Genomic DNA, 24,693 nt, shown 5'->3' with positions numbered 1-24,693 from the left:
CACAGAAATTGAGATATAATCAACAGGTAATTTCAACCTAAGCGGCTCTCTGTCTCCAGGCAATGTCAAATAAGAGTGCATTGAGGTTGACAAGTTTTTCAATTACAAATCTCATTTAATTCTTGCAATTCGCATCGATATGTGCTGGTGAAAATGGTGCATTTTTTCCCCCTCTCCAAACCGCTGCATATGTCAAAGTTGATATAGTAATTTATCTTTGCAAATGTGGCATATTCTTGGCTCCCTGTCCTTGCATTTGCCAGTAACAAGATTTTTGCTGTCTGTTCAGGACATAAATGTAATGTGAATGCAATGATGTAACCACATGAAGATTGAGAACAAGATTGAGGGGATTTTTTTTTTTACCACTAAAAAAAAAATCAGGCGACTACTAAATACACTAAACATGTCCCGTTCATGTCTATGGTGATTAATATATCACTACTAAATGAAGGCAATGAAATATCAGCATATGGAAATATAAGAATTATGCAGTGACTGCAAATATCAAATTTTAAAATATTGTTTTTATTAATATATAAAATGTATTAGGCACTTTAATTTAAGGGTACCGGTATATATAGTATACTGTATATACTAAGCTAAAATGTATTCCTGAAATGTATTAGTTGAAATAGAATTTTTTTTTTTTTCAACAATTTAAAAGTCTTAACTGTCACTTTTGATCAATACTGACCTATACAAAAACAAACAAAAAACACTTACCTGTGATGACATGCCATGACATGGGTAAAGTATGGCCCTGTCATCCTCTTCTGACCCCTGGTCAAGGCAGTACCCACTGGCTTTACTGTTTCGCACCTGAAAAAATGAATAAACAATCATAAACAAAGACGCATGAAGCATGAGCACAATGTACTATTAAGTAACCCAATTAAGCCTATAGCATTTGTGCTGCTCTGAAGGCTGAATATAATTGCACATACACATGCTTTGTCAAATCTATTTGGGAGATGACAACATTGACCGTCCATAAAACCTAATACTGGGCAGAGGATGAGATATGTGGAATCTGTGATCTAGCGGGGATATTTTCAGAGACAAACTATTCCAATACAGCTATAGATTTTCCGCCCCTGCAGTTCCAGAGATCAATGTAGAAATGCAGGTCTCATTTTTTCTCCAACAAATTGAAAACGCTGTTAGATTTCTCTTCTATTGAGATTTAGGCCTGTTGAATTCTACACGTGTTGGGTTTCCATGTTTTATTGAGACTTTTCATAGACATAATGATGTAACCCTCAACACAACCCTCACAGAAAACTTTCTGCATTTTTACTTTTTCAAAAAAACACTCTTCTTTATGATTTATTAGCGGTTTTCCTCATGGAGACCAAAAAATGTCCCCACAAGGTCAAAGATTTCCATTACTGCCGTCCTTGTGGGGATATTTGGCTATAGCTGACCCCCCCCCCCACACACACACACACACACACACACACACACACATGTCTGGTTCACTATCTTTGTGGGGACTCTCCATAGACGTAATGGTTTTTATACCGTACAAACTGTACATTCTATCCCCTTACACTGCCCCTGCCCCTAAACCTACCCATCACAGGAAACATTCTGCATTTTTACTTTCTCAAAACAACTCATCCTGTGTGATTTATAAGCCTTTTGAAAAGTGGGGACCGCTGGCTGGTCCCCACAATGTAGGTGATCTCAGGTTTTACTATTCTTATGGGGACATTTGGTCCCCACAATGTAATATAAACAAGGGCACACATACACACACACACACACACACACACACACACACACACACACACACACACACACACACACACACACTCCTCCCTTCCTCCCTCCCTCAACCCACACACACTCTAAAGTTAATAAGGGCCTCATTATATCTCATTATGAGGAAATTGGAGCTAATCCCAATGCTTGCTACACTGTTGCTATGGAAACCAATTACCTTTAAAATTCTGTTGTATTTCTGCAGTTTTTACCATTCAGTCCAAAAATGTAACTTGCAGTGCTTAAATAATGTAATCATATGGAAATGGCGATATACTATAGGATAAAATGAAAGATTTAGTCAAATAAATAATATCAGCTTGTATCTATTATGGTCCTTTCTTCACATTATTACTTTAAAACCTGCCAAAAACAAAGTGTAACAGAATGATGGATTCTTCACAGGAGTACAGAGGCATTAAACTAACAGTGTATGAAAGCACATGCATTTCTATGAAAGGTTTGGTTGTTTTGAAAGGTGCATAAAGGGGTTGGTTTGTCTTTATTACCTCTCCATAAGTGATGGTGTTATTGTAAATTCTCATCTCGGGATAGACATGCTCGAGGTACCAGCGAAAGCTCCTGCAGTTCATTTTCGTCCTCAGTGCTACGCGCTCCGACACGTCTCCAAAATCCACTCCTGGGTTCTAGAACAACAGAAAGTTACGTTTTATATATAGTTAATTATATTAAATATATATATATACATATATATAATGCTGGAAAAAGTTAAATCAACTACCCCAAGTGAAATGTTGTAGGATTTATTGTCACACTAATAATAAATGGTGTTATGAATTTAGCCCGCTAATTAAAGAACTGTTCATTTATTAATTTAATGGGATTACATTTTCTGCAACCTGCTGTTAACTTCACAGACTGTTCAAGCTTTTTATGGACTGGTTATGTAGCTTAGGACAGTCGGTTCTGGTAGTTCGTATTCATCATTTTGAATTTCATATTCACCGTGTTCCATCATCAGACCATCGCACATAAACAAAAGAGCTCTAATCCGTATGAAAATTGTCAGGGAGAACAGGAGGAGTGCGTGTTTGCGTTTATGTCAGTCATGGGAGACTGCAATTGTTCATTCATTAGGAGCCGCTAACATGCTAATCATCTGTTTAATTACCAGCACTAGCGAGTGGGCTCAAGTAAGCATGGAGAAGTGCTCAGTGGACTGAAGCAAAGAACTTCTAATGGTATTCAAAAACACGCTCAGAATCTAAAACTCAATATCTGATTCTCAGTGGAAGTGCTAATAGGAGTAGGGTTGCCAACCATCCTGTATAATACAAAAATCGTTCTGTTGTTCAGGAAACACAACTATGTTCAGTGCATACCGAATGCAGTTTGTCCCGTATTTGAGAGGTTTGCACCAAACAGTTGAGAAGCCTTCAGTATTCATCCATATTTTTCACTGGTTTTGATGCCGAGTTAATTAAAGTGTGTAAAATACAAAGCACTTACAATGTGAGGCTTGAAATATTTACATACAGCCACAACTCTCTAGTGTTATAATGTGTCTATGTAGAAGCTAAATTGATATGTGTGTAATGATGGGTAACAATTTATTATGACATCAAATTTAATTTATGTTTACAACAGAAGCAATGAAGTCATCCGTCAGTAAGCAAAAATGAAAGTGACTGTATTTCAAATGCATTTTAGCAGTTAATTCAGTCAAGCAATAACATTTTTATATACATAGCTGCAATCATACTATGACTACAGCAGTTGTGACCTGGCAGGGCTACAGCACTACAGTTGCGAAAAATAAAATAAAATAAAATAAAATAAAATAAAATAAAATAAAATAAAATAAAATAAAATAAAATAAAATAAAATAAAATAAAATAAAATAAAATAAAATAAAATAAAAAATATTAATAATTATGAAAAATAAAATAAAATGCATTCATCTTCATCCAATTAAATCCATATTTTATGAATTTAATGCTGGAAAATAAAATAAAATAAAATAAAATAAAATAATTTAATGCTGGAAAATAAAATAAAATATAATAATTCAATGTTGGAAAAAATAAATAAATAAAAGATGTAACCTAAGAGTTTAACCTCACTTTATCAATACAATCTTTTTCAAAAAAGGCTTTTATGTATAGCAACATAAAATAATAAAGCTACGCACCCATTGTTTGGAAAAAAACAAACAAACTGACAGATAACCATTTTATAAATTACAGCCATTATATAAAGGAAACATTAATTTAGAATAGATTCATAGAAGAGAAGGAATCATTTTATTTTCTGTATAAATCTGTCCTTTGGATACGCAACAGAAACACTGTAAGCATGAAAAACTACAGTTGCATTTGCTGTACGTCGCTGTTTTGCATCTGTACTGTTTATGTGCTGTGTGAAACAGGCCTAAATTCTGTATTGACTATGATAAGTGTTTTATAAATAAACATCACTATCATTGAGCACTGAAGACCATTTACAAGCTTAGTGAGGGCACTTTTGTAATAGACAGGAATGCACCATGTGGAATTGAACACTACTGCATTATGAATAACTATTAATAATGTATACTTGGCTATTATGAACTTGCTTTCCATTTTAAAATAGTCTGATATAACGGTTAAGAGGTGAAGTATCTCATTACATTTATTGACCAAGACCAATCCTGAAACACTTCAATGCAATTAAACCTTTTAATAACTTAAGTGCTGGCTCTGGATGAATTATCTTTTCAATACAGTTTTTCATATCAGGAAGAAAAATGGCCTGTGTTTACAAATCATAATTAATTCAATTAAATGCATATTTTATGAATTTAATGCTGGAAATTGCAAAGTACAAGAGTGCCCTTAATAAAAAAAAACCTAAATTGACATACAGCTTATGTATTTGCAGCATGAAACCTGTAGCATTTGTAACTGTGCGTTAAGGACGACATTAAAACTGACTCTGACAAGCAGCCAAACTTAATCTACAATCTTGTTCTGTGCCTTGCGCAGAAGACACGCAAGTAAATTAATCAGGACAAAATTAATCACAGCAATCATTTTCCATTAACCATTGGCTGCCTAGACTCAAACAAATTAGGCTGGGTGAGGGTGATTACTAAAACGTTCACTCACATTCATGGGGATATTCCAGGCCATGTAGACGTGGGACTTAAACTCATCCATCCAGACCTCTGCTGCCCGCAACGCGTTTCTCTTGGCATAGTAGTCGATGTCATTGTTGTACGGTTTCTTTGTACGTTCAATGTGCGCCACTCTGGCACATGGAAGAACCTCCATACTGCCGCCACACTGCCACACCTGCGATAGAGAGAGTAAAACTAATTTAAATCTATTTTTCTTTTTCTTAATATTGTGTGAACAAAAGTTTCAAGCATGTGCAAAACTGATGCTAAGATGCCTAACATTGATTCATCAAGGTAGTTACACAGGCACTCAAAAGTGTGGAATAATTAAGAATGTTTAGCCTAAATGTTTTTGAAAGAAGGCTGCTTTTATTTGATGAAAAATACAGTAAAAACAGAAATGAATGTGAAATATTATTACAATTTGAAATAACTTACTTGTATTTGAATATATTTTAAAATATAATTTTGCCATGGCATGCTGAATTTTCAGCAGCCAGTCTTCAGTTTTACATGATTCTTCAGAGCATGCTAATTTGGAGCTCAAGAAACATTTCTTATTATTATCAATGTTGACAAAACTTGTACTGCCTTATATTTGTGTGGAAACATATAAAAAAAAAGCGAATATAATCATTATCAGTAATCATAGTTTCAACAAATATATTTAGCAGTAAAAACTGTTTTCAACATTGATAATAGTAAGAACCAATAATAGCACTAAATCAACATATTAGAATGATTTCTGAAGCATCATGTGACACTGAAAACTGGAGTAATGATGCTGAAAATACAGCTTTGGCGTCACAGGAATAAATGACATTGTAAAATATATTCACATAGAAAAACAAGTTATTTTAAATGGTAATATTATTTCACAATATACCTGTTTTGACTTTCTGAGAAGACCAGTCCAGATTGTGACAGTGAGCATATAGCCATAACAAATGATGTGCAATTTACAGCAAATGAAAAAAGTGAAATGTATTGCCATCTAAACATTCTCATCCAAACATCATATTGTGCTCAAAATGATCTGCTTTTTATTTGAGACGCCTACTTGCCCAATGAGGTTTGCCCCTTCATAATAGAAAGTGTGTGAGCTTGCTTGATACAGCAATTAAGTGTTAAGGGCCATTAGTTCGTGCTGAGATGAGAGAAACAGGGGATGATAAATGAATGTGTGGAAGAACGAGTGCAAATATGTTCTTCCCCTGAGACCCACCAGTCACACTAATATGCTGACTCTGTCTGCCTCCACATCATAGAAATATATTAAAAAACAGGCAGTAAATGCACACTCTAAAAAGTAATACACAGGACCTATTACCACAACTTATACAAATGCATGGTTGGAACTTAACAATTCTAATTTACTGATTTAATTAAACCTTTTAAGTTGCAAACAGTTTTTAAGTTCTGTTGACATATTGTTGATCATTACATGAACTTAATATTGTGCATTTAAACACTAATTTATGTGTTTTTTTTAATTAAGTTGTAGTAACTTAAAGACCCCCCTGTGGTGAAAATCCAGCTTTTAATGTTGTGTATATGTCTATGTGGTGTTTTTAATATGCTTTAAGACAAACCATGTGGAAATTCATAAGTCAACACCATGAGTATTTTCTCAGATCTCTGAGCTAGTGTGAGTGAGTGGAGGCGGGGCTAATTTGCATATTCATAGAAATGTGTATACTAAATCAGGCAAGGGTGTAGAGTTACATTCAAGCTATTTTAAGGCATGAAGATTTTCTTCAAGTAAAAAATGTTGGTGATCAAAGATGAGTTTTAAGTGATAAAATTATTGACTGCAGGGGGACTTTAATGAAATTTGCCTTGATAACTTTGGAAATTGGGCCATTATAAACCAGAGCCAGCCTGCTTCTTCAGTGATGACAGGGGCACAAGAAAGTTCAAGGAAACGTTGCTGAAACTGCTTTTCTGTTCATAGATACAGAAGGTCTGCTGACCTGAGAGGCCGGCTTCTTACAAACGAACACATGTAGATTAATAATTGGCTATTAACGTTACAGTACTGGGTATGGCATCCTTGTGCTTTAAAACAGAAATATGTTAAACAGCAATAGCAACTCTACTAGACTTGAAAAGACCACACATTCTACACTTTTTAGCACTTGGTCAAAGGTTTTTGCACCAAGTTTCAAATTAAAATGTTCTACCCTCATTATGGCCATCAGAATCAGTCATGATGTTTTTCCTGAAAAGTCTATGAGTTCTATATGTAAATGACCTCTGTTATGATATATGCTACTGTTCAAAAGTTTAGGGTCAGTAAGAAGAAATTAATACTTTTTTTCCAGTAAGGATACATTAAATGTAGAAAAAGTGACAGTAAAGATATGCACTATTACAAAACATTCAAATAAATGAAAATCTTTTGAACATTCTATCTTGAAGAATCTTGAAAAAAAGTATGGCTTTCACAAAAATATTAAGCAGCACAACTGTTTTCAGCATTGATAATGATAATAACAATAAAAAAAATTCTTGAGGACCAAATTCATCATATTCGAATGATTTCTGGAGTAATGACACTTTAAATTATTTAATTTATTAAAATAGTTATTTTAAATTGTAATAATATTTTACAATATTACAGTTTTTTAGTATTTTTGATCAAATAAATGCAGTCGTGAGCATAAGAGACTTCTTTCAAAATCATTAAAAAACCTTACCACCCCCAAACTTTTGAACGGTATAGTTTACAAGCCCACTTCCTTCATTTAAGAGTCCTCTAAATGGACAAACATCTATAATATAAATGAAAAATCTGTAGAACTAGAACTAATTGAAGAGAAAATTAATTAAATCAATATGCTTGATTAAAAGAAGCTAGACAAATAAAGGGAGAACAACATACTGTACATGCACAAATACACAGAAATAATGAAAAACAAACAACACCTAGAACTAATCAAGTGAGACAAAACTGTGGTGGAAAAAACCCCAAAACAAAAACAAAACCAAATTAGGAGTAAATCAGTTAAATAATATAATGCATTTTATTTTTATTTTTTTCTGAAAAATGTTGTTTTGAACCGTATTTGCATCTTTGGTGACTTTACGATTGAGAAATACTATAGTAGAAGTGCACTACATCTCTTCTACACTCCTTCGCTTTGAGAGCTTGCGGTCCTCTGTCTTCCACTAACCGTGACATTAATGGAACTAGCTATGCATTCACTGACTTTCATTAGCAGTGGAAATACTTTCAACTTCAGCACCACTGATCCATAGTGCAACCTTGGTGTACAAAATCAATCTCAGTAGTAGAATCCTGTTATGTTCTTACTGCCAGACGACACATGCTGTAGGTCTAATTTTTTCCTGCTCTCTCTCTACAATGAATACTCCATTGTATGCTTTGTTCAAGCTCAATAAAAGCCTACTTTCAGTCACGGAACAGACAAAAGACAACAAATTAACTTGTTAGCCCTCACTGTTTGGATTGGAGTTGTGTAAAGAGACTGCCCATTCTCTGAGAAGGAAGTCAAAGGACCTATATTACAATTCTAAGATAAAAACCATCAAAATAGGAGTTAGCATTAAGGTTATCTATATGCTAATGCACTTCTAAATGTTGACAAAATTCAATTTTAATTTTAATTGAACCAAAAAATAAATAAATGAATGACTTGTTTGGAGAGGCATATTCATTTTTGTCAAATAAAATGCTCTTAGAATGAGAATGTTGCATTCCCTTTAAATAAAGACTACCTGCTTCTGAATCAGAACATCAAATCATGGTTTGCCTGTTGTCTTTATTGCTTTCGTCTGTGGTCAAGAAAGGCTCAAGCTTTAAATGTCCCACTGCAACTTCCTGTTTCAATAGGAAATACATTAATACATTAAAGAGGCCACGTTATGCCCTTTTACAAAGTCTTGATTTTGTTTTTAGGGTTTACTAGAATAGATTTTCATGCTTGAATGTTCAAATTATTATTTTTTTCTACATATTTTACATTATTGCAGCACCTCTCTTTCCAGTCTGTCGGAAACGCTCTGGGGTGCGTTTCCCGTACAACGACGTAACTCTGCTTAACATAGTACCGACGATGCATTGTTGAAGAAATTAACTAGCTAGTCTCGACTGTTTCCCGAAACTGTACTGTCGCAAATTGGTCATTCAACTACATTGGTTAATGATGTCACGCATGTGGTGGAGTAATAACTTCTTTTAATGAATCTGTCTGAGATCGAAATAATGCTAGATGTTATGCGATAAATTACGGACATGGCATCTGAGGACTATTTCTCATTTTTCTCAGTTATTTTGCTTTATTTCCAGATTCAATCATAGGCTCATTCTTACATACTAGAGCACGTACGCACATGCGCACTCTTCAAAAATAACGCTTTTAATCTCTTGACAAACTAAAAGACGTAAATGACATTGTTCTAAATAAAAAATATAGATTGTACTGAATGTTAGCTTGCTTATTTGGCTCAAGATAAGGATTTATTGAGTCCACATGGCATGCAAACAAGAAACTATGCTTCTAACCACAGCTCGAGATCTGTCGTTCCAACCACACAACTTTGCGATGCTGTTTGCGAATGTTCGTTATAACTATGTTTTTCGGAAAACACAGACTCGTTGAACTATGTTGATAATGACGGAACTTGCGACTATAGTTGGCTAACGATGCTTTTGGGGAACATACCCCTGATTAGTTCCAGTCTCTATGAAGCCTCTTCTTCCGAAAAGCCCAATGTGCTCTGATTGGTCGCCTGGATCAGTGTGTTGTGATTAGTCAACTGCTTCTAGCATGTTTGGGAAATGTCACGCCCCTTACCATAACCACGAGTTTCAACACACAATTATTTAAATGAAAATTGTGATGTGTTCATTCCCGGAAGAAAACTCAAGAATCAATTGAGGCGTATCAGGGAGTTCAGAAACAGTGCTTACTGATATAGAGAATAACTCCCTTTGGAGTTGTCTTTGTAACTTTGCAGACATTTTTTCATGCTCAAACAGCAACATTACACACTAAAGAAAGTTGAAGTTTAAAAAAGGCATATTTAAAGAAAATGCACAGATGCATATGCCACACGTTTTGTTAGCAAGGCATTGTTTATCAAAGATTTCATATTCAGCTCTGCATAAGTAAGTGTTTAAAGAGAGTCGATGCAATGCATTTCAGTGGTTTCTTTCATATCCAGCTATAACCTTTGTTTTTTATGCTTGCTTCTGAATGACAGGGTATCACTGAATAAATAATAGCATTTATGTAAGATGTCCTCAATAAAAATGATCTCTTTTACTGTTTAGATTTGACCTTCTTTTCTTACAAGCGGGAGTGATTTGGTATGATTGAAGGGACGGTAGGTCAGTGGCATGCAGGTCACGTTCCTGCACGTCTTCCTGCAGAGCTCCTTAGTAAAACAAATCAGACTCTCTTTGGACTCAGGAGCCATGTTGATGAAATGATGATTGTTGAACAGCACTGACAGAAACACATTTACCTCATGCCGAGAGGGAGGGATTGTCATTACTGAGTTCCACTTTTTTTTTTTTTTTTTTTTTTCATCCGTAATTAAGCAGTCTGGAGAAGAGGCATCAAGGTCAAAGAACACATGCAGAACAAGATGGTGGCAGTACAACAGTAAGGAGCTACAGCCAGGAAGAAAATATAATAAGTATAAAAAGAAAAAGTACAAAAAATCAATGATTAAATTAACAAAAAATACAAAATAAAATCAACACAAAATAAAAATTGCTGTAAATATTGCAAGCTCAGTGTTATGACAATATTACATTAGTGTTCAAAAGTTTAGGGTTGGTAAGATTTTGTTTAATGTTTTGGAAAGAAGTATTTTATGCTCAGGCTGGATTTATTTTATTAAAATACAGTAAAAACAGTAATATTTTGAAATATTATTAGAATTTAAAATAACTGTTGTAATATATTGTAAAATGTAATTTATTCCTGTATTGGCAAAGCAGAATTACTCCAGTCTTCAGTGTCACATGACCCTTCAGAAATCATTCTAAGATGCTGATTTGGCTGTCAAGAAACATTTTTTCTTATTATCTATAAGAGTTGAATATATTATTATCAGAGTTGAAAACTTCTTTGTTAAATAGAAAGTTCAAAAGAACAGCATTTTATTTAATATAGCATTTTTTTTTTTGTTACTGTTACTTTTAATCAATTTAATGTATCCTTTTGCTGGATAAAAGTATTAAAAAGTATGACCCCCAAACTTTTGAGTTGAGTGTGTTTGAAAGCTGTATTTGAGGGGAATGCACTAAACAGGGAGAATGTTTGCTGTATTTCTTGTTAACAAACCATCTGCAATCCAGTTTAATCAGGCATTTCCAAAAACCTACAGCTATCAGAACCAACCCCTGAAGATTGGCAATTGTGGTGAGCAAAATGCGTTCAGCCCAGATTTTGTGGGTGCGTTTGCAGTTACATGATTTGCATAATTCCTTTAGTGAACTGTGTGCTAAAACAATTCAAAAAGCACAAGCAAAATAATGGTGCTATCAGCTGGTGCAATTCATTAACTCCTCCCTCTAACTCTTAATCAACCACGTCTGGGCAGTGTTTGAGTGATGTGTTTTCAGTTGTTTTAAAAAAACGTTACATCATCTTATCCTCTGAGACACATCCCAACCCTTTGAGAAAATTCCGCTCCTCCTCTCTCGCTCCCCGAGCATTATATTCTCTCTCTTTCCCATTCTTCCTATGACAGGGAACAGACAAAGCTTTGCCATATATTATTTTAATCACGTTAATTATATCAGACGGTTTTATGTGATGTACGGTTCAGATCAAGCACTGGCTAATTTAATTGGACCCACTTGCCAGCCTGTGCTTTCTGTTTCAATGATCCGCCGCTATTGATGATCATTACAATGATAAAAATAGCAATAAAAGGCCATGACTTAATGCTGTCAGACCAGTAGATAGATAAAAGTGCCACGGTAATTCAAACTGAGATTTCCAAAAGCTACTAAAAATGATTTTGACATCAAGGGCCCTATTTTAACAATCTAAGTGCATGGTCTAAAGCGCACGGTACAAGTGCACTTGCTTGTCTGAATCCACTTTTGCTAGTTTAACGATGGGAAAAATGGTCCACCTATAAGCGCATATTACTAACGCGCTCTTTAAATAACAAAAAAACTAATTGCGCCATTGACTTTAGGCCACTTTTCAGATGGTCAATGACGCAGTCTATTTCAGTTGCCTCAAAATAGCAATGCGCCAACAATGCGCCTGAACACACATTGTTTTCAGGCCAGCACGCCCATTGGCGCACAAATGAGTGCAAATGGGCTTTTCAAACAACGTGGCGCAGGTCGTGAAAATGATAACTGCGTCGGGCTGAAACTAGCAAAAAACACGCCTGGCGCTGCATTGCGCCAATTGTATGATAGGGCCTCATGTTTCATTACCCAAAAAAATGTACCAAACTGACTATACTTTCAGTCAAAATACCACAGTAAATACAATTATTAGAGTAAAACTGTGGGAACTTGGTATTGGAAATCAGTGTCAACCAAAAAGGACACCTGAAAGAGTCCCATAATCATTTACTATGATTTTACTTTAAGATAACCATAGCAACTGTGGTATTTTGGCAGAAACAGAAGCTAGTCAGCATATTTGCAACATATTTGTTAATTGAAATAAAGCTGAAATAAAACAAAATAAGGCCCAGTTTCACAGACAGGGCTTAGATTAAGCAATGATTAGGCCTTGGTTCAATTAGGACATTTAAGTAGCTTTTAATGAAATGCTAAAAAAATAATTACTGGTGTGCAACAAAACAATGACACTGACATATTTTAAGATATGGCAGTGCAGGTTGTTTTCAGTTAAAACAGCTCAATAATTTTAGTCTGGGACTAGGCTTAAAGGAATAGTTCACTTCAAAATGATTGTGTCATCGTTTACTCACCCTCAAGTTGTTTCAAACCTGTATGAATTTCTTTCTCTCTGCTGAACACAAAATAAGATACTGTATTTTGAAGAATGTCTCTTATCAAACAGTTGATGTACCCCATTGACTTCCATAATATTTTTATCCTACTATGGAAGTCAATGGGGTCCATCAACTGTTTGGTAAGAGACATTCTTCAAAATATCTTCTATTGTGTTCAGCAGAAGAAAGAAATTCATACAGGTTTGAAACAGCTTGAGGGTGAGTAAATGATGACAGAATTTTCATTTTGAAGTGAACTATTACTTTAAGCAACCGGGGGTATAAATACTAAATTAAAAACTTAAACGTTGCCTTAGGAACTCACTGAACTAATAAAAATGACTATAGCACATAACAAAATGAATTAAACTAAACTTACATAAAAACATAAATATAAAGATAAAATCGAATTCAAAATATTCATAAATACTATACTGGTATAAAATAACACGTATAAATATGTATGCCATTAAACAACACCCAAATTAAACTTTTTGAGCTTATACTTGGACAGGAAGGATAAATCTGGCTAGACTTGTTGGCTACTGGAGTATGAAAGAGAAGCCTTGAGCCTGAAAGCATATGTCCACTGTGAGCAACTCAAATAGGATAATCGACTTTTCAGTTGTGCCCTCTGGGGACATTCTTTAAAAAAAAAACAAAAAAAACAGTTTAAGATTCCCAATTACATATTCATTTTCCCTCCCAGGACAGGATGAGATGCATAGGCTGCATTTCTGCTAGTGAGCTTTACTAAATGAATTATCATTTCCCCCTCAGTCGTCGCTAACTGTGTTTGCAGAGGGTCTTTAAACTGTTTGAACTGAGTTGCATAGTAATAGTTTTTGCCAAGACATGAAGAAGATAAACATGGCATAAGGAAATAGGATTGGATGATGGCACGTACTTATCATAATGTCACATAAAAAAGAAGAATTTACACACTGGCCTTCAAATATGACTTAATCCTTTGAGGTAAATGAAGGTTTATGGTTGCTGTTCAGGGCTGATACAGTAAATGTTTGCTCCAATTCACATTACATGTCTAAGCCACTAGTGAAGGTGGTGTGCTGTGGAGTTCTTGGAGCGTAGCAGGAAAAACAATCTTCTCAGGCAGAGCATGTGATGATATATAATGCAGTGATGTTTGAAGGTTAATGTAAAGTTTAAGCTCAGGGATGTTAGATATCATAAATCAAGGCTTGGCTTTAAACTGTCAGACAAATGCAAGCACGCTAAGGTCCAATATTCTAAATAAGGGGTTGCTAACTATCTGAGGTCAAGGACCCCCACCATGACGATCCCCTTGTGAGGAACCTTCTTTATAATATATACAGGCAGCTGTACAATTTCATGTATGACCCATTTGAGCTGTGTGAGAGAGAAAAAAAACGGGGGAATTTTTTTGGGCAAAATAAAATAATTGACTGTAAATAGCCTATGTCAGTTATGAAGCCAAAACAAATTATTAAAATGCTATCTAGAAAGGATTCACTTTGTACTAAGTTAACATCTGTTTTTCTACCCACTAGAGGTTCAATTGCATTCAGATTTATTTGTGCAGAGCTTTTCCTCATTACTAAGCAGTTTTCAGAGAATATTACCCTTCATTTCCCATGTGAGCAAGATAAAGGCAAAACTAGCAGGGAGAAACTCTGCAGAAGGATACAAGAACAAACTATTGCGTTTTTATGTCGCAATAGAGAATAGACAAATCTATGTGGAGATTTGTCTTTTATTTCTTATTATTATTTCTGTCGAAAACTATGGTGGTCAGTAGAATTAAATAATCGCTATTAATCTCACAACTCTACAGTTCTTCAGAAAGCACATATATATTTAATTAAAACTGCCACTAGGGGCACTATAGACCTTATTCAGAGCACCGCCATGACAGGTATGAAAGCGAGGATGTGAGGAATAGACTTTCCGTGTTTTCCATGGCATCCGCTGTAAAAACCTGTATAAAGCTCCTAGATCACTGAATAATTTCCACAGCTCATGTTGTCTGGAATTTTTGGTCTACTGAAACTTTTTTGTTTTTTGTCATACCAGAGCAACAGTTTGGAGAAAATCTTTCTGAGCTACAGTTGATGCTCTCATAGCTAGCTACCTGAATAATAAAATATATTTTGTAATACACACCGTAGCATACACATCTGTTAAAAATGCGGGGGTCAATCATTTTTTGTTAAAGAAATTAATACTTTTATTCAGCAAGGACAGATTAAATTGATTAAAAATGACAGTAAAGACATTTATAGTTACAAAATGCTGTTTTTGACATATTAGAATGATTTCCGAAATGATCATGTGATACTAAAGACTGCAGTAATGATGCTGAAAATTCAGCTTTGCATCACAGGAATAAATTACATTTGAAAGTATATTCAAATAGAATTGTTTTTTTGATACTATTTGACAATATTACTGTTTTTGCATGTAATGTGGTGAACATAAGAGACTTCTTTCAAAACATTTTTAAAAAATCGTACCGACCCCAAACTTTTGAACGGTAGAGTATATTTGAAGGTTCCTCTATTGATATTTACCACCACAGTATCAGAAGTAGCAAAGTTAAGTATTCATGATATTCTATGTCTATCAATATTCTCTATGTCTAAAGTATATGTGCATTTGTAGCATATTATTAAAATATGACGATATAAGTCTTTGAACAGTTGCACCAGTTCTAGAAGAAACTATTTAAAATTCAACTCATGCCATCTTTTCTTTGCTTTACAAGCTCTTACTCTAAATTCTGAAGTTCTTGACATTTGCTCTTTTCCTTTTATATGTGTTTGATAAGCTGTAGTCTTTTCCCTCCCGGTGCCAGCTGCTAGAGTACTCAAGCCGCCCCAGCTGAGAGCGCCAAGCTGAGAGAAAGCCACCATGAAAAGAAGAACAGCCATCCATTCCTTCCATTTTACAAATTGTCAAAACTTGGCGCCTCAACTGAAGCACAAAATTACTAGCTCTCTTGGTACAGGTGTACACTGATGAGCAAGTACAACACGGAGGGAGAATATACCCGCGCACACACACACACACACGTAGACACTTCGCATCCCCGGAGAACCAGTCCTCTGAAACTGCATGATCTGTGGGATGATCTGTGGGATATCAAAAACCTCATATGAGCCATAACGGAGCCAAGCACCCCAAAAGAGCACCAGCATCTCTCATCTCCTTTCTCTTCACTAAACACAGAACAGGGGAGGTCAAATGAGTTCGCTCCAGATCTACAGGGTGAACTAAGCCTAATGGAAATTATAAAGCTCAATTTTGCCTCAGAGGAGAAAATAAATTCAGATTGTACAGTGAAGTAAACATTGGATCAAACATCTCCTTGGCTCAGCTACTTATGAGATTTCTGTGCCATATTATAAGTTTTGTCAGCTGTCAAGCAATATATTCATTATAAGACTTATAAGACAAATATAATGCAAATTAGGCTATGAGGCAAGGAAAACTGACATCTTCACCCTTTATTTAAACATCTTTTCTTTTTCTTTTTTAAAGATTTTGAAAGCATATTGCGTAGTTGTGCTTGGAGGCAATTTTTTATTTGTGATAACGCAATGCAACATGCCAAATTGTGCAGACATAACTTTTTGGCCAGCAAAAAGCATTCACAAAACATAAAAAAGAATGATAATAAAAATGTAAATAAAAGATAATAAAATAGCAATATGATAATAAGAAAATAAAACAGTAAATATGGATGTGTATACGAAAATATTATGATAAAGAATCTAAAGTAAAACTGAAATTTTTTGCTGCTCTACTTTTATGGCAATCATCTTTAAAATGTATATGGTGTTAAACTTTTTTTAGTGAGGAAAAAATACTGTAGACTTCTATGTAAACCTTCATGTAAAATGAGCAGCCGCTCTTACCAATGGTTTTTTAGTTCACTGTCAGGTCCAATAAAGTTTGCAGTTCCCCATCCTTCATTAACATGCTCTTTACAAAGCTACTTTACGCAGTGAGAAAATGTGCCACACAAACTGTTAAATTCAATGATGTGAATGAATTTCTCAATACTTAGGTCACTCTTCACATTGTGTATCATTTATCATTGCTTTGTCACAAAATGCATCCAATGACTATTTATTTACATTTTTTTAAACTGTTTTCTCACTTAGACACCACCACCAAAAAAAGGCCAATTTTCACATTTACATACTCTTTTCAAAACTGTTAAACCTAAGTTCAAACCTAACATGATTCAAAACCAAATAAGGCATCAATTTGCAATATTTCTACAGTAATACCATATTAAAATAAAATACAAAATTAAAAACAATGTCAGGAAAAAGTATTTGCTCATGATTGACCATTTTAAAACAAATCAGACTACATTCCAGTTATGAAGAGTTATTTGTCATCCAGCTGGTTATATCAGATCGGTTGTGATATTACCTTGAAATGTCTAGGATTCTTAAAGAGTTCTGAGATTGTAAACATTTCAGAGTCTGCTTATCTTCTGCTGAATATAATACACACAGACGAGGGAACGTGCTCCTAAAGGAAGCTTTCTGTCTTTGTGTCTCAGCCAGTTTTCAAAAACAGCTAAAAAACATATTCCCCCAATAACCTAATTAAAGAGAAAAGCTGCACTGATCCATAGTCACTAGTTAGTTATGCAAATTAATTCCATCTATCTACACAAAGCAATGAGAGACAGACTCTCAGAAATCGAGCAGCTTCCCATAGCGCATATCAACAGGACAAAATATATGCCTTTGAGTCCATTAAAGCTGCATTCGATTGACCAAAGGGCAAAACAATTGTGAATGTACAATGCAACCTCAAGCAAAGATGCTGCTCAGAAAAATGTAAAAGCTTTACAATTCCCCAACATGATCCAAAGGTCATCTTCCTTCTCTCTCTTCACTGGTTTGTTTTGTATTTGCCTTACAGCATACGTATGTGTGTGTGTGGGTGTGAAGTGAAGCAACCACAGATGGAAAAGACCTGCTCGCCTCTGTTCATAATGAAAAAATTGCTCCCTTTTGGAAGGTTTGAAGCCAGGACAAAAGTCACTGGAGGTCTGACTTGCTGCTTTAGCCTCTGTTCAGGTTGTGTTTTACACGCGATTCTACATGAAATCCATCTCATTACGTCCTTTGAATCATTAAAAAAGGTTCTGCAGAATTGGCTCTGTATCTGAGCAACAGAGTCTTGCCGAATTTGTTCGCCATTAGTTTCATCAGATCTGAATAAAGCAGGAAAAAAGATGGCAGAAAATTGTGAAATCTATATAAATCTTTTAAAAAATATCTCCATCTATTGCCATCGTTCATTTTTTTAAATCATTTGTCAAGAAGACAAAACAACAAAAAAGTGATATTTTAGTTATATATAAACAAATTAATTTTGACAGCCCTAATTTTTATATATCACACTATAATACAACATTTCACTACAGCATTTTGTGCCGCATTGCATCTTCACACACTGTAAGTTCAGTAGTGTCACTCAAATAACTGTTATCTGCTAAGTGCATACCTGTAAATTAAAGGCACAAAGTCCAAAAATGTACAGTTGGTAAAGAAAGTAAACAGATTTATTGATAATCCTCATAAATACCACTCAACGGATCCCTGTGAGTCCCCTTTCCCCAGCATATGAACTCCTACTTGCATTGGTAAAAGAGCTAAATGTCAATTCAGGATAAGATTTAACTGATATACACTAAAATGCAATTACTTTGGGCTGCAAGTGTCAATTCAGCTCTTTCTGAGCCACTTTAAAGTAGTTTTAATTTCCCTTGTGGGCATTTGGTACACTTCACACAAATTAAACTCCCATCTTACCGCTGCACATATTTCCTAATGTTTTTTAGTCTTCATATTACCTATTTAATCAGTGTCAATTTCTCTTCAATGTCTTCTCTTCGACTCCCCACCTCTGAATCTCTTTAAGAAGTGAACTGAGGTTGTCTATTTGGTGTGGCACAAGGTTAATTATTGAATATGTTGCTGTCAGTCAAATGTTATTCCTCTTGAATGAGCTGCATCAGCTTCGGAGGATTAATCAGAGGCTGAGATGGATCACATGTTCCATCACTGTGTTCGGCATCAATAAGCATTTGGTTTATTTCGAAGCTGGGACGCATTTGCAAAACTGGCTATTCTCTCATTTTTCTCTGTTACAATAAACCTTCTGCAGCATGTAAGGAACAAATGGAATTCACATTGTCTGCTGGGCTCATGCAAATTTTAGGGACACATGCAGATCACATGCTCACGGTACAATAGGATAGAGTGGGATAAGCCTGTGCCACTTTTTGCTGTGAGCAAGTAAGACATGCTGCTGCTGTACAAAATATCCTTTATGAATTACCCGTAGCTGATCTATACAGGTGGAGCTGGGGAAGGTGGAGGTTTTATGATGCACGCTGCAACTTTTACAGAAAATGTTAACCAAGTATTTGAAGGTTGAGAAGCGAGCTCATTGGCTACTGATACGGTAGGAACCAATCATCTGTGCCCTATAGAGAATGATGTGATTGCAAGCAGATTAAGTTAAGGACCTATTAGCCTGCACTATCTAGAGTTTCATGACAGAACATTGTATTTTTGGCTAAACTATCTGTCTTTGTTGTCTTTAAGCCCACTAGACCTGGGGATTTCAAGCTGGGGTCAGAAAAAAAATATTAAAATGAATTTTAATAGTAAAAACTAAATATTAAATAAAATAAAAAATATATAGAAACTTCTCAAAAGTGGTCCATAAAATATTCATAAATATGCGAACAACTTGCAATAAAAATAAAAATATCAAGTCTTATTTTGCTCCTTAAATCAGCCAGGATATGTCTGACCAAACTTAATACTTTATAATTTATAGTACAAAAAGCAAACAAATATGTCTTTAAAATCAAGTATCGGCACATAAGCAGCTACGCAAAATATCAGAACATGTGCACTATTCTCCAGACTATTGGGGTGCAAATAGTCACTGTGCAATTTCAATCAATACCAATCAATTGAAAATAACGGAAAAACAATGCCTCTGACCTTTCAGCAACACTGTTGATGCTGATTTTGGTATTTTGAGACTGACAACTGTATGTAAGAGAAAGCACAACATAACAGGAAACTACTTACAAAGAAACCCACAAGTGACTCAGTCTGCTATTGTATCAACTGTCACTGAGACTTAACAAACAGATGATTTAAACCACCTTCAATTAGACATTTCAAACAATACTATTCGTCTCTATAGTTCAATCTATCTTCAGGCTGAAAATACTTTTCTGTCAACCAACACTGGTACTGAATCTTTAAAACGAATTAAAGGATTTTTATCCAAATTATGCAAATCTTCCAAGGATATTCGACACCCTACAGAAAGAACAGTTTCTGAATTTAAACAAGTTCAATTCTCCACAGGCTCACAGACCATGTGGGCCATGAAATTTCTCTCAGGGCTGCAGCTGCAGGAATCTACTTTCTTTGTACTCTACTGCCTTTAAAGCATTTGAGTCTGTGTAATTTGGCACTGAGTACTTTCATTTCCTGTGGGCAATGCATTTACTCCTTGATGGAGTGGGGAATCTGCATGCTTACCCCCAAAACAGTCTCTAGTATGACGCCTTGGACATGAAAGCATGAAGAAATGTAATTAAACTTATGTCAAATGCTCAAGCTTTGTAGATAGACTTAATTATATTGTCACCTGTGAATTAACAGAAAGGGTGGCCAGATTCATGAATTGTAATTTCTGAGAGGGTCTCATATATGAGACCCTCTCAGAAATTACAATTCATGAATCTGCTCAATGAATTCCAATTACGAGAATACACTGGTCTGTGAATGTCTCAGAAGAACAAAATTAACAAGGCAGACACTTCTTTGTCTCTACTGCCATGCTTTGCTTATCTAGGGCAAATAATGACATTAGTGCACAAATATGGCTTTGGTCAGGACCCTACTTACCCTCATACCAAGCTCAATGTTCTCTCCTCCATAGACCTCCATGCCTGGGTCAAGCAGTCCAATTTCTCCAAAATACTCACGATCCACAACAAAGGAACAGCCAATCATTGCAGGTGTCCTGTTAAAAAGACACAAATACATGTACATGAACAGTGTATTCCTATTTATTCATTCAGACAGACAGATAGAACGATTCACCGATAAATAGAACGATAGATTGATAAATGAATGACAGACCAATCGATATGCTGATAGATAGATAGATAGATAGATAGATAGATAGATAGATAGATAGATAGATAGATAGATAGATAGATACTTAGTAGCTGACTCTGAACATGGCTATGAATTAATAGCTCTTAGAGAGAAGTCGACTGGAAATCATTTACGAATCAGAGGTTGCAGAATCTGCCCTCTCTCAGAGCATGAAGAATTTCTGTAGAGTGGGAGTGAGATGAGCCAGAAGTCATATGTAAATTAGGAGAAACTGTGTGTGTTTAAACAGAAATACACACCACTGAGCGAATGTGTGGTGAGAGTAATCGTGCATACAGTAGAGAAGTGTTTATTTGTTTTTGTAAGTGGGTCTCTTTCTTTCCACTCTCCCTATATTCCCACTTGGTTTCTTTCTCCTCAGCGTCCAATATTAAAACAACTCCACATATGGCAGATTGCTGAGAAGGCAGTTATCCCTACATTCCCAGGTCAGAGATACACTGAAATTCTTTTAAAGAGTTTTGAATTCAAAGTAAATGTCATTCTTTGACAAGATTCTGATAGAAATGACCCTCAGAAATGCCAATGATTTAGGTGTTCAAATAATAATTGTAGTTTCAAAATTAGATTCTTTTATAGAATTAATCATTTTGATATGTTTAATTGGCATGCTAGGACATGATACCAGCAACGCTATGGTTCTGTATCCTATTTCCAGGCAAATGCCAAGTTCACACAGCAACAGAATACGGTTGTCAGTCCTGTATTTGAGTCCTTAATACGGTTACGTTCACACAGAGTTCACTTTGTACGGACGTGACAACCACATTCTACATAAATGAACTCACAGAGAGCCGTTCTGCGCTCCTCTACCGGTTGCTAAATAAAACATTTCTATTTATTTTTGTGTTGGGAGTCATACAGACTCAATGTACTGATTTTTGCAAAAGTTTGCTCACCAAGTTTACTTTTCACTTGCATCTGTTCTAAAGTTTTGCCTTTCTTACACAACCTTTGGGTCAGATCTGAGGTTTGATGCGAACACAGCAAGGGGCAAGAACGATTCTGAACCGCCTCTGAGGCTGTCATATCTCCACAGACAAAAGATCTTTTGTGTTTCAGGAACTCAAGATGAATTTGTCATTGAATGTATTTTTAGGTTTGGTGCATTGCTGGTGGGTTGAAAGTGAATTGTTTGTTGGCTAACCACAGGTGGGCTGCTTTGAGAGGCTAATGAATAGACGCACAAGCATTTCTACTGTGATAGATTATTTAGATCACAAAGAAAAAACAAAAAACAAATCACATACATAAGAGTCCAAGTCTTTGTGTAAACAGTGCTGTCTTAAGAAAAATGTTTTACCTACATCAATATTGCTTTAAGTGTGTTTCTCTTTACAAAAGTTGAGCAGCGAAGACAACGTTCCTGGTGCGATGTGATGTGCTTAAAGCTCAAACTTTAGAACCAGTGGTCTGTGCTTGGTTACAATGCAGTCCTATAGCTCAAAAAACTGTACAGCATGGCGCAAGCAACACTGAGATCAAGGGTTCAATTCTCAGGTACGGAAGCCCTAAAGGGACATGGTGAAGGAAAATGCAACGCTGGGGAACACAAAAGTTTTGCGAGCAAACACAAATGTTTTGAAACATACACTCACCTAAAGGATTATTAGGAACACCATACTAATACTGTGTTTGACCCCCTTTCGCCTTCAGAACTGCCTTAATTCTACGTGGCATTGATTCAACAAGGTGCTGAAAGCATTCTTTAGAAATGTTGGCCCATATTGATAGGATAGCATCTTGCAGTTGATGGAGATTTGTGGGATGCACATCCAGGGCACGAAGCTCCCGTTCCACCACATCCCAAAGATGCTCTATTGGGTTGAGATCTGGTGACTGTGGGGGCCATTTTAGTACAGTGAACTCATTGTCATGTTCAAGAAACCAATTTGAAATGATTCGAGCTTTGTGACATGGTGCATTATCCTGCTGGAAGTAGCCATCAGAGGATGGGTACATGGTGGTCATAAAGGGATGGACATGGTCAGAAACAATGCTCAGGTAGGCCGTGGCATTTAAACGATGCCCAATTGGCACTAAGGGGCCTAAAGTGTGCCAAGAAAACATCCCCCACACCATTACACCACCACCACCAGCCTGCACAGTGGTAACAAGGCATGATGGATCCATGTTCTCATTCTGTTTACGCCAAATTCTGACTCTACCATCTGAATGTCTCAACAGAAATCGAGACTCATCAGACCAGGCAACATTTTTCCAGTCTTCAACTGTCCAATTTTGGTGAGCTCGTGCAAATTGTAGCCTCTTTTTCCTATTTGTAGTGGAGATGAGTGGTACCCGGTGGGGTCTTCTGCTGTTGTAGCCCATCCGCCTCAAGGTTGTGCATGTTGTGGCTTCACAAATGCTTTGCTGCATACCTCGGTTGTAACGAGTGGTTATTTCAGTCAAAGTTGCTCTTCTATCAGCTTGAATCAGTCGGCCCATTCTCCTCTGACCTCTAGCATCAACGAGGCATTTTCGCCCACAGGACTGCCGCATTCTGGATGTTTTTCCCTTTTCACACCATTCTTTGTAAACCCTAGAAATGGTTGTGCGTGAAAATCCCAGTAACTGAGCAGATTGTGAAATACTCAGACCGGCCCGTCTGGCACCAACAACCATGCCACGCTCAAAATTGCTTAAAGGGGGGGTGAAATGCTCATTTTCACTCAATCTCCTGTTAATCTTGAGTACCTATAGAGTAGTATTGCATCCTTCATATCTCCAAAAAGTCTTTAGTTTTATTATATTTATAAAAGAAAGATAGGCTGTACCGAGTCTTTCCGGAAAAAACCGAGCGTCTGGAGGCGGGCCGTGTGGGCGAAGCCAGAGCCATAGAGAGAATCCGTCGATCTGGGCTTTGTTTATAAAACATTCATCGTCGAAATGCAGGGAACAAACAGTCTACACAACTCGTTTTTGCCCCGGAAAAACAATCTGCATCCACTGTTCCTAACGCTGGGTTCTTTGGGAAGCTGAACATGGTAAGCTTTCCCTCACATCCAAAAACACACTATGCAGCGCTGCCGATGATTTCCTGTTGAAGCGCGTTGATGTGCGCGGTCTCGCTCTCCTCTGGTCGACGTGTGCGCGGGCGAGCTTTTCCGGGAGAAATGCTCATATAAGGAGTTCCACTCTGGTCTACGTCATTAGATCCACGGTCGAAAAAAAAACAGCCGAAACTTGTACCAACCCGGAAGTAAGATTTTCGGCACAGAAATTCTCCGTTATTCGTCCAAAATATTTTTTAAAAACTTTGGCCATGTTAAGCATGAGAATCCATCTCTTTAACACTGTAAACAACTCTGAATACATGAAACACCATTGTACCCCCCCTTTAAATCACCTTTCTTTCCCATTCTGACATTCAGTTTGGAGTTCAGGAGATTGTTTTGACCAGGACCACACCCCTAAATGCATTGAAGCAACTGCCATGTGATTGGTTGATTAGATAATTGCATTAATGAGAAATTGAACAGGTGTTCCTAATAATCCTTTAGGTGAGTGTATTTTGGTAACACTTTACAATAAGGTTTCATTATTTAACATTAGTTAACTACTTTAGCTAAAATGTAGCTCGGGTAAATAATCAATTCAATAAATCAATTGGTTGCA

General features: G+C 36.0%; 1 protein-coding gene across 4 annotated transcripts in view; it reads right to left on the bottom strand.

Annotated features, from left to right (window-relative positions):
* Positions 1 to 24,693, bottom strand: part of galnt9 (polypeptide N-acetylgalactosaminyltransferase 9) — a 115,661-nt gene that overhangs the window by 5,804 nt on the left and 85,164 nt on the right. For all 4 annotated transcript variants that reach the window (XM_079871686.1, XM_079871687.1, XM_079871688.1 and 1 more), the window contains 4 exons: positions 20,800 to 20,917; positions 4,875 to 5,060; positions 2,277 to 2,414; positions 727 to 822 (listed from right to left, as the gene is read on the bottom strand). In XM_079871686.1, coding sequence (XP_079727812.1) covers positions 727 to 822; positions 2,277 to 2,414; positions 4,875 to 5,060; positions 20,800 to 20,917 — 538 coding nt within the window. The remainder of the gene's footprint in view (positions 1 to 726; positions 823 to 2,276; positions 2,415 to 4,874; positions 5,061 to 20,799; positions 20,918 to 24,693) is intronic.

Source organism: Squalius cephalus (genome assembly GCF_949319135.1).
Source record: "Squalius cephalus genome assembly, chromosome: 5".
Classification (NCBI taxonomy): domain Eukaryota; kingdom Metazoa; phylum Chordata; class Actinopteri; order Cypriniformes; family Leuciscidae; genus Squalius; species Squalius cephalus.
The sequence above is the reverse complement of the archived record's forward strand: the minus strand, read 5'-3'. Positions and strand labels throughout refer to the sequence as shown.